The 10,970-nt window shown below is 42.4% G+C and overlaps 1 protein-coding gene across 4 annotated transcripts in view; it reads right to left on the reverse strand.

The window, feature by feature from the left end:
- LOC113212713 (gastric triacylglycerol lipase-like) overlaps nt 1-10,970 on the reverse strand; it is a 27,860-nt gene that overhangs the window by 11,850 nt on the left and 5,040 nt on the right. For 2 of the 4 annotated variants that reach the window (XM_052272161.1, XM_052272162.1), the window contains exons 3-7: nt 9,957-10,180; nt 8,700-8,886; nt 7,764-7,878; nt 4,432-4,681; nt 450-599 (exon numbers count right to left, since the gene is read on the reverse strand). In XM_052272161.1, the coding sequence (XP_052128121.1) occupies nt 450-599; nt 4,432-4,681; nt 7,764-7,878; nt 8,700-8,886; nt 9,957-10,180 (926 nt within the window). Of the gene's footprint in view, nt 1-449; nt 600-4,431; nt 4,682-7,763; nt 7,879-8,699; nt 8,887-9,956; nt 10,187-10,970 lie in introns of all 4 variants that reach the window. The other 2 variants (XM_026431515.2, XM_052272160.1) reach the window with 1 other exon arrangement.

A 10,970-nucleotide genomic window follows, 5' to 3' on the forward strand; every position in this document is an offset into this window, starting at 1 on the left:
TAGATTCTGATTTTTTGGATACGTCAATTTTTGACCTAGGGGGCTCAAAATCATAACAGTTCTTGCTTCTTATAAAACAAAGTTTCAATTAAAATTTGAGCCTCCTAGCTCAATCCGTTCATGAGGTATCGTGCGTACAGACAAACAAAGAAACAAACACGAAATTTTTTGATCATGATGATGATCCAGTGCACTGGAGCAATAGGCTTCGCTAATCGTGTAGCCAATAACGACTGTTATCTTGCTTGACATTTTGACTTGTAGAGCGGTACTGTGCTTCATTGAGTTATCGCGAATCCTGTTATGCAAGACATAGCCGGGCGTACGCATGCCAAGTTCAGTGAAAGACGCCTAGCTCCTGCACCGACGGCAGATACAAATTTGCGAAGAAAAACAAAGGACAGGAGCGACTCCCATATCTCCACTACGCCGGTGTCAACTCTACTCACGTAGTTTATCTCATTTGTATTTCCTGCGAGGAGTTGAAATAAGTAGAAGCAGGTAAGCGGTGAGATGCGTCCACACAGATTGTATACCACTGAATGGACGGCAGGGTTCATGAAGGCAAGTTCGTTGTGCAGCGTAATGGCTCCCACGGCCTGTGAAACAAAACAACGCAAATAATAACAGCCAAATTAATCACACTAACTTGACTGTTTATGTACTTGTTTCCGCGCACGCATGTACAGATCGGGGCAGACAGTTACGGAGTTATATACTTTACTTTGTCCAAAATTGTTCATGATTATGCAGAACTTTGTACAGATGTATAACTATCTACAACAAACAGAACCTGTTTCAGATCAGTTTTTTGTATTCCCGTCCGATACCCAAGCACGCAGGTTTTCGAACAATAACAGCCTAAAAGGTTAGATCTTCCTTAGCAAAACGCAATTTCATTGGTATCCGTAACTGCACTCCTTTCTGAGATAGGACAGTTTGAGTTTGGAAGTGACTGTGAATCAAAATGTAGTCCTTGCACTATAACGCCATCCAAAACACTTTTTAAATTCTGGATGCGGTTATATGCGTGTTTTTTTGTGCATTATCGACTCCCTCTACTTTTAAAATTGTGCACTAATTTAAACGAGAGCAGCACGCGCGCTTGGGGCGGACTGCTCAGAGCAAAGTGTTCATTGTTTAGCTGTTACCCAGACGCTGCTCCAAAAGACAGAGGTGGTGTAGACCCATGACGTTGTAGTACCTACTAGGTTAGGACTAGTCGGACAAGAAAGGGAGGACCTTCTTTCATGCTTGGAGAGTGTGCGACAACTTTTCAAAAATTTATGGCCTTACATCACAGTTAAGCTCCTAGTTGACTGAGCGAAACTTATAGGGTATTGGTCTAGAGCGCTGAGCGGAAGTAGAAGAACAAAAACGGAAGGTGAAAAGGTGCCCGTGCCGTCCCCCTCTCCTCCACTGGGCGGAGTGGGGGAGCGCCCGGGGAGAAGAGGAGGCGGCAGGCGGGGAGGAGTGCGGGCGCCTTTCCACCTTCCGTTTTTGTTCTTCTACTTCCGCTCAGCGCTCTAGACCAATACCCTATCACTCCAGTGATGATCAAAGAGTTTCGCGTCTGTATGTTTGTCTGTCGATCTGTCTGTCTAGACGCACGATAACTCGAAAACGGTTTGAGCTAGGAGACTCTCATTTTTATTGTAGCTTTGTATCATAAAAAGGAAAACCTATATTGATTTTGAGCCCTCTGGCTCAAAAATTAACTTGTCAAAGAAATCATAAACAAAAAGCCTAAAACATTTCTTTAAGAAAATATTTTTTACATCTTTCTAAAAGGTAACTCGTCAAAGTAGAACCCTGTGGACCAAAACTTTGCCCGTTTGGCTCTATCTCTAACCGTTTGGGCGCCAGAGGGTGTTTTTCCCAAAACATTTTAATGCTAGCTCTCGGTACATGATGGTGTCCGGTGGAGTAACTAATCAAACTGAAACCTCGATGAACAAAAAATTAGTGACTTTTCGAGCCAAAGGCCTATTAACGGCCCGACTCAGGGGTCAGCGCCGCAGGCCTAGGTAGATGTATGCCAGGCGCATCGCAGCGTAACAGTGTTTCGTGAGATCGCGAAGCCTGTTACGCGAGACGTGGTCTGGCGTACACCTACCAAGTTCTGAAGTAGTTGTTTCAGGTTATTTTTATGAGTTAAAACGAGTCAGGTGATCAAAACTAGGTAACAATTATGTTGGTAGGTCGACGGCCTTCACAAGAGCTAGGATTCACAAGAGCTAGAGCCACAACAGCTAGGATCCACTAGAGCTAGGCGTCGCAAGAGCTAGAGTTCACAAGAGCTAGTCGTCGCAAGAGCTAAAGTCCACAAGAGCTAGAGGCAAATCGACCGTTACCGTTTGACGACAATACTCAGCGGTTCGCGCTGGTGTAAGTGCGTAGATCGAGGGTCCGTGTAGTTAAACTGTGCGCACGCATGCAAGCATGATTCACTGTGAAAAATACCGTAGGCAGGTACGGTTTGCCTACGGTCTGTACCGTATTCTTAGCGTACGGTCAGGCCATAGCAGTATGATGTGTACTTTCTTGGTTTGGCTAAGAGCTAAGAGCTGTGTTCGACTTATCCAACAATTTTTCTAGTTACAGTCTGCTCTGTATGACACGGACCGTAACCAAAACTTACGGTCCCGGACCAGGCAATAAATTTACAGCGCAGACCAACCGTGTGTTTTTTTAACAGTGACGTTGGGCGTGCTGGGCGTGGTCGCGGTGTCTGTGTAGTTAAACTATGCGCATGCATGGGTTGCTTGTGGCGTACTATCTTTGCTAATATTGGGTGTTTTGATGGCAGAAAATAGATGAGTGTCGAATTTTAACATATTTAGGATTCAACAAGAGGATACAATGGGTGAATTTGAGTTAATTTGAATTAGCAGACGCCCACCGCTCGACTTAGCTGGCTTTATTTTCTATACCGTGCTTGCGTATCTGCCAACTATTATGAACCCATCTAAATCCCCAATGTTATCCTAATGTGAAATCCTAAATATGTTAACATTTGACACTAATTTATTTTCCGCCATCAGAACACCAAATATTAGCTAAAAGAGTGAGCACTGTTAAAAATTTGGTCGTAATTTTACGACATTTTGAGGGTTAAGTTTGTTAGCGACAGGTGTTGTAATTTAACGACATTCTGGTAACGACTTTTTTGTAAAATAATGACTTAATTGTTAATTAACAACAAAAATGACGTATGTTACTCTGGCCGAGGGTGCCTGATCTTGAGTCGTAATTTTACGACTTTAGTTGTTATGGAACAGCATTTGTCGTTTATTAACGACCCAAAGTCGTTCCAGGGCGACATGTGTCGTATATTAACGACCCAAAATTGTTCCAGAACTACATTGTTACATAGGAATATATTTTTCTCAAAATGTGATTTAGAAATGAGATTAATGAAAGGAAATTAAACAAGACTTTTACTGAGGTGTTATTATCATGTATGATCATATTTACCTTGTTTCTCACCTTGTGTAATTTGTTTTAAAACGGGAAAAAATAGGGTTGTCAAGAAACGCCAGTCAATTAATTTTACCTGTTTCTTTTGACTGTAGTAGTAGTAACTTACAACTACTTTGTCAACAATTTACAAATGACTCGTATTTTAACAAGCGTATAGTCGTTTTTAATAAAACAAAATCTATTGTTATAAGACGAGCGTGTTGTAATAATACAACATCCCAATCGTTTAGATTTCAACAACGTATTCATCGTTTTTAAAAAAAACAACTTGAATTGTAATCTAACAATCTTGTCGTACCAAAAAATGTCGTAAATTTACAACTATTTTTAACAGTGAGCCGCAACCTTCCCATGCACGCATGCGCACAAGTACATAGACCCTCGATCTACGCACTTGCTCCGACGCGAACCGCTGAGTATAGTCGGCAAACGGTAACAGCCGATTTGCCTGTAGCTCTTGAGTACTTTAGCTCTTGTGGACTCTAGCTCTTGCGGCTCTATCTCTTGTAAATCCTTGCTCTTGTGAACCGCCCCGAGGTACGTTCCTTTTTAAACAAATCAAACACCAAATAAGTTCCGGAAACTTTGGGTTTGTAAAGGAACGACACTTTACATACTTGAGTCATTTTTCCTAATTATCACCTAACGCGCAAGATTTCAGAAGCTAGGATAATGATAAAACCTCTCTGTAACTTCTAAAATATTTGGAAGACATGTCATTTAGGGCTGCACCAAAGAAAACAGCAGAAAATTATTATTTAAAACAAGAAAATACTTTTGGAGTATATTTTCAAAAATGTTATAAATGTCTACAAATGCTCCAAAGTTATTTTCTTGTTTGGAATCTTCAATTTGTTTACATACTTTTACTTCGGTTTCGATTTCCTTGCAGTAGAATTCCCCCTTCCTTTACTTCTTTGCTGAATGTCAAGGTATACAGAAACTTACTTTGATGACATCTCGCAGAAGAGCAAGAGTGGCAAAAGCTAGGGATCGTAGACGGCCGAAATAGCCGATGGGACCCATTATGTAGCAGCCAGCAAGGAGCCCTTGGAATTTTTGTCTGTGTACGTGGTTCATGAAAAGAAGAGCGGTGCCGGCCTGGTCAACCCCGATTAGTCGCAGTCTGATGCTTCCAGTCTTGTTGGACACGAATTCCAGCTGAGCTGGGAGATCATAGGCGCCCCAGTGGTACGGACTGCAAAAAAAAAAATAAAAAAAATAATTGTCAGTAGGGTATTCTTCTTCAAGGCTACAATGTTACCGTCAGTCTGCTAGTACTTCAAGTTTCTGTGACTTGTACTCTCCGATATCAGCGTAAAATATTGGTAATTGTATAGGAGAGTGAATCATTAGCTTTAAAGTCACTCTTGCAATAGGCTTTCTGAATAGAATCAGGACCACTTTTAACCCTTTACGGCTCTTGTCGTTTATAAAGTACATATTGGGAAATCGCAGATATCAGCGGGACAGTAAGACATTTTTCCGGCTCCGAGAGTTGGTTTTTGTAGAGGTGGTCTTGGGGAATTGATGTGAGGCCCTCTCTTTCTGCACAGAGGACGTCTAAAACGGGCCCAGAGCCGATTGTAGAAGGCGTTCCTTCACACTGTGTGGAACGCTTAGTTACGGGGCCCCGAGACGCATTTTTCGCATGTGCCATGCCCTACTTGAGTAGTTTTACATGTCTTGGTGGGTACTGACCAATTGCTGATCGAATTCAGCGCCTCGGGGGACGATTGGCATCTACACCACCCCCCTAAGGTAGGCCTACCCACGGAAAAAAAGGTTGTCGAGGTTCGAGTCTCATTTTAAAGAACACACCTTGCCATGCATTTTAGTCATAGTCCGAGCTCTGTACGACGAAAGATGGCCGGGCGCCGTGCTCTTTTCGGTTCGGCCTCTCGCGGCGCTCGGAGTGCCTCGCCATGTTGCGGGCCTCCTCTCGCACGGCACGCGAGGCCGGCGGAGGCGACTCGGTGCCGAGGTGATTCCCTATGGTGTCTACTTTCGGCCGATACCTTAAAATCCACGATCGGCGCAACCGTGTCTCCTCCAGGGGCCTAAGTCTCGGAAACCACGCTACTCGAAATTGACTGAAAACTATCGAAAATAAGTGGGGGTTTCTTGGTAATCAGATCAGTTTCGAGCTCCCCTCCATATTTGAGAAGTTAGGATCGGGCCAAACTACCATGGTAGTTTCTCATACTGGGCTGACGGATACAGATAAATCAGTGAGTTTGTTCTTTTTCACTTCCGTTTCAGATAGCCTGGAACACCCTATTTAAACCCGAGACGTCTCCTCTAACCCCACTGTGTCAGCACGGCAGAGCCAATAAGTTAGCGGGTCGCCGCGCGCCAATCAGTGCCTCCAAAAGGGCTGGCTCTTGCGGGCTGAATGCATTTTGCTCGCAAGCGAATTAGCCCGCAAGGATTTCCAATTCTAAAATTTTCATATTATTTTCAATAAACTTTACGTTTTGCCTTGACGTACCTAAAGAATGGCATACTTTCGAAAGACCTGTGTCCAATCGTAAAATGTCAGGAGAAGTACCCCCCAGAACAACACATTCTGAATGAGGAACTACCCTCGGATTCGGATTAGCCGTATCTTTCACTGTTTCGGCCCTGGAGGTGGATATATTGAAAACAATGGCAAAAAGTCAAGTTTTAGGACTGCTTGACAAACATTAGACAATCTAAAAACTGCGCAAGTTTAGTTTTTAATTCTTATGCAAAGCAGAAGGGTGGGGTGTAGTCACGGTGTTGCCCCGTTACAGTCGTTTTTGTCATGTCCAAGGAGCAAATTTCTAGTGCCGCAGGCCCCCCGCCGGACGCCTCAAATATGCAAAGTGATTTACCGGTCACGTTATTTATTTGATTATGCACTACAGTGAATCGCGAGACTGAAATGGTCTGGAGTGCATAATTAAATAAATAACGTGACCGGTAAATCACTTTGCATATTTGAGGCGTCCGGCGGGGGGCCTGCTCCACTAGAAATTTGCTCCTTGTTGTTTCCATTGCCGTTTTGAACATGTGGTAATTACGTGCATGGCGACTGTAACGCAGGCACACTCTCTTTTCTTTTCATTATAACAATATTATACGATCGAACTTTGACGTATTTTATACGGTGAGTGCATTCTTTAGGTTATATACTTTATTTTAGTGGACGCACATATGCCTCTTCCAACCGTTTAGGGTATGAAATCTGATCATTTAGTTACCTCGGTCGGGTCGTATGTGCGAGAGGTTTTAGGAAGTGTCACGGACAAAAGTATTTCGTTTCTTAATGACTGAAAAGGTGATTTTGAGAACTTGACCTGGTTGTTTTTAATAGCTGCAACAGTTAGTTGCACCAAAATAATAATGGGACCACTTCTAATCAAAGGAAATAAAAGTAAATTGCAATTGAATGTTGAGGGTGGGCTTCAGGGACAGCGTCAAGGGAACGTTACAGGACACATTTCATTCAGTTTTATAGCTCAGGATGAGTTAAACGTGACAAAATAGCACCACAAATTCTGGAACCGGGCTTAAAGTACAACTCTAATGGAAGTTTTGCATCGAGTAATGCTGTAAGTAGCACCAAATACCCTCAGGACAGAGATGTGTATAGTTTACTGACATTTACCCATATGTCAAGAACCGTTTGAGCTACAGCGCCCAGATTTTGCAGGCAATTATCTTTCAGTTAGTACTTTCCATGAAAAATAATTGAATCAAATCCTTGTCCGTTTTAAGCAGTAACTCGTCATTGTTGAGCCAAAGATCCAAAATTTTGTCACTTTCGACTTAGAACCGTGAAAACAATACATAAGTTAAATGCACTTGCGGAGATGGGGGGGTGGGGTAGTTTAGTCAGTTGAACAAAAAAATGCAACCCGTGCACTCCGTTTTATGCCGAAGACGATCGGATACAAAATGGCAGCATTAGTCCCCCCAAAATTGGAAATTTTATCCTTTAAAAGCTGACAACTTCGAATGTGATGTTTTCATCTTTAATTTACTTTGCAAGGTAAGCCAAAATCTGTCATAACACTAATACTTCCTAATGACATCTGAAAATTGCATAGTCTTAAGGGCGCACTGGCGTGCACGCAGTGCGCACAGCCTCGGTGGCCGCCGTAGGTGTCAAACCTGTACACAAGTTCGTTGCGCTTATAAACGCCGCGTACGCGGTGTGCATGCGATGTGCAAGCGACTAGCACGCGGCACACGATCCACTTTATCACGGGTTTTAAATTAATAAAGTTTTTCACAGTGAAATTTTCACTCACTAGAAGTCCCAGAACTGCGCACTGGTATCGCTGAGCGTTGTGTGCCGTCGGCCAAACAGGTAACCCCTGAACGTCAGCAGCCAAACGTCGTAGCATCGGCGAGCCAATCGATATGCTGTCAGTAACAAAACATTTGAAATGCTAAAGGCGAAGAACATGGCCACTGTGGCCCTCAGATAGAAGCGACTTGAATTTTCTTTTTTCAGTTTCCGTTGAGGCACTATTTTACATTATTCACACAATCAAACTGTCGCACACAGTGCATTGTTTTTTTAATCGGCCAGTTATTGTGACAGTAACGAAAATCCAAAAGTGATGTCGGTCTAATAAATTTAAACGATCTACGTTTCTGTGGCAATTTTATCGATTCCTGGCCCAGTCAACAACAGTGGTTTCACATCTATTGCGATAGCTGGCCGATAAAGATTTTCGTTCCCAGAAAAAAGATGGTATATACATAGAATCAAATCATTCTTCTCATTTCGTCTATCGCACCGATAGTTCGTGTCTTTTTTCTCCTTTTGTCTGACAGTCGTACGACAGTTCTGCGCTACTAGGGAAGGTAACCGTATGTTTCAATCCTACAAATCGACTTAGTTCTTTTGGACAAACAAAATGGTATAGACCTTTCCGCCCGCAACGGCAAAAGACGGCACGACGAAAAACCCAAATAAAACGCAGGACGCACTGCCCCCGTCACACACTGCCCCACCCACTCTTACATTGAGGTAGAGTGATACATCAACTGCCACGAATAAATTTTTGCAAAATTGGTCAACCTTGACCGAGTTCTCTAGGAACTGCTTCTGGATGATTACGGAAATGGTCAAATAAGTAACTTATTGAACCGAACAAATGTTTAAATAGTGTCAGATTGTTTTAAACTGAAGGCTGTTGAGGTTCTGACAGAGTGACATTTTTCAGAGCATACACCACCTAGGCTGTTTTCCTTTAAAAGAATAAAGGAAGCGGCGTTGGAGAGAATTCCTGGAGGGAGGACTACGACGGCACGGTACGCAGTGCAATTCCCACTGCGTAGCCGGAAAAACTCAAGAATGTAGCCGTCAGATGTCGTCACATTGTAGGCTTCGCTGGTAAAACCGAATTTGGGAGCCTCGCGATCCTAGAAAAAGAAGTAAATAAGCTACTACTACACCGATATAAAACGTTCACCCACAACAAATGTGCCTGAAACAAGAAACCATCTTCCTAGGTGTCTAAGATCAGATTAGTAAAGCAAGATTTTTGGTTGTTTGATGAAGAATTTGATTTTACATGGAAAGGCATAAAATCTTTACGTATAAAAAACATTTTTAGTCCCACTGTAAATAAAAGTGGGGATTTAAGAGTCAAAATCGGTCCGAATAGTTTAGAAACACACGACTTTCCAAAACGTTAAACAAATTTTACAGACTTTTTCATAGAAATATTTTTTTAAAAATCGGAAATAAAAAGAGGGATTATTTCACAACAGAACTGAGTTTAGTAACATCGAAAAAGACAATTTGCAAATAGATTTAGAAATGTTATCTTGTAGAGGAATTTCCAAAATGTCCGGGTTGCAAATTTTTGCAGTTAATTGTTTGGAAATTTCCAGTAAAAGCTATTTGCAGTCCTTAGTAACACAAAACCGTCACACATAGTGTAATTTTTTTCAATGGATAAATTAGTGGTAAGATATCGAAAATTCAAAAGTAATGGCTTTTCTGCAGTCAGACGATTGTTGCTGGTCTACAAATTTCAACAATCTACCATTCTATATTATACTTTTATCGATTTCTAGTCGAAGACACAACGGTGGTTTTTCGCTTTCAATGCAATAGCTGGGCGATAAAGATTATCGTTTCGAGAAAAATATGCATTACAACGATGCAAATCATTTTTCTCATTTCGTATATCGCGTCGATAATACGTAGAATTTTTTCGTCTGTTACCGATTCGTGCGAGAGTTCTGAGCTTCCAGGGCGTGCAAATAACCCAAAATGGTAGAGGAAGTACTCTCTTAAACCACACATTAATTTCTCGTCGAACCACACCTTCCCAGGGTTTTCGGTGACTTGATCTTCTATGACGAAAAAGTTAGTATTTATATGTGAAATTAGAACTCTTAATAGATACTTTTCTCCCAATATGTTATGTTTCGCTTGCCTAAAAATAATATTTTTTGCAGTGTTGCAAAAGAAATCCTCTTACTGGTCTAATGATAGGAGGGACAGGCAGTGAAACGTTTGCCAACGCTCCTACTACAGACGTGAGGCTCGTAACTACATCAGAGCTGAACTGCGTCAAGTTATTTTGCAAACTAGACTGCAGTATTGGGTTGAGCACGGAGAAATAGGGTGACAAGCTCGCCACAATACTGCCAAGCCCCGGCAGGAGGTTTTCGACTGGATCCAGCAGAGGAGACAACAAGAGCTCTGGAACTAACAAAACTGTTATTATTCGCTAACCCTGAAAACGCCCCTTCTGCCCAAACAGGTCACCCTAAACTTAATACGACTGTAAACGACGTTAAAAGTACACTATTACGAAAAGGCGTTTTCAGGATTTTATATTTTGCATTACAGAATGCAAACAAGGGCAGGGACGGAGTTCATTCGCAAAAATATATACGCACCAGAAAAAGCTGTTTGTCTCCGTCGCTACACCACACCACCTGATCGCGTTTCGCTCCGACTTATTGGCCGGAAAAAGTTGAGATCTTGTCATACTCTCGTGACGTAGTGCTACCAAACCTTTAGCTGAAACCGTCTTAGCTGTAGTGTGGTGGCTGATTAACTCAGAAGCATGAGCCTTGAAACTCGTGGAACTACTAACTTGGAGAACCCGGAGCTCTGCATGCATACCAGCTAGCCTAACAAATGAAGACTCAGGGTGAAAACCCCTTTCAATGTGGACTTTACAACTAGGCGGGATATTTAAGTCTGTAGTGTTCCTATTCCTATTAAGTTTTTGCACAGGCAGACGTCTGACAGACAGCTTATTGATCGTATTGTAGTATTATAGGCACTAAACCAGTAGTTCAAGTACTGCTGTCATTCTCATGACTGTCCGCCTCGAGTCAGTCTAGCCTCGTACAAGTCCTTCGCAGTGTTGTCCTTAGTAACGCCTAACAGTCAAGCCACGCGTTGGCTCAGTCTAGTCCCGGTCTCAAGCTGACTACACGACTGTACCGAGTTCTCCAATAAATCTCTTGGTTCTCAGCAT

This window comes from Frankliniella occidentalis, unplaced genomic scaffold, assembly GCF_000697945.3.
Source record: "Frankliniella occidentalis isolate FOCC.00 unplaced genomic scaffold, Focc_3.1 Scaffold192, whole genome shotgun sequence".
Lineage (NCBI taxonomy): Eukaryota > Metazoa > Arthropoda > Insecta > Thysanoptera > Thripidae > Frankliniella > Frankliniella occidentalis.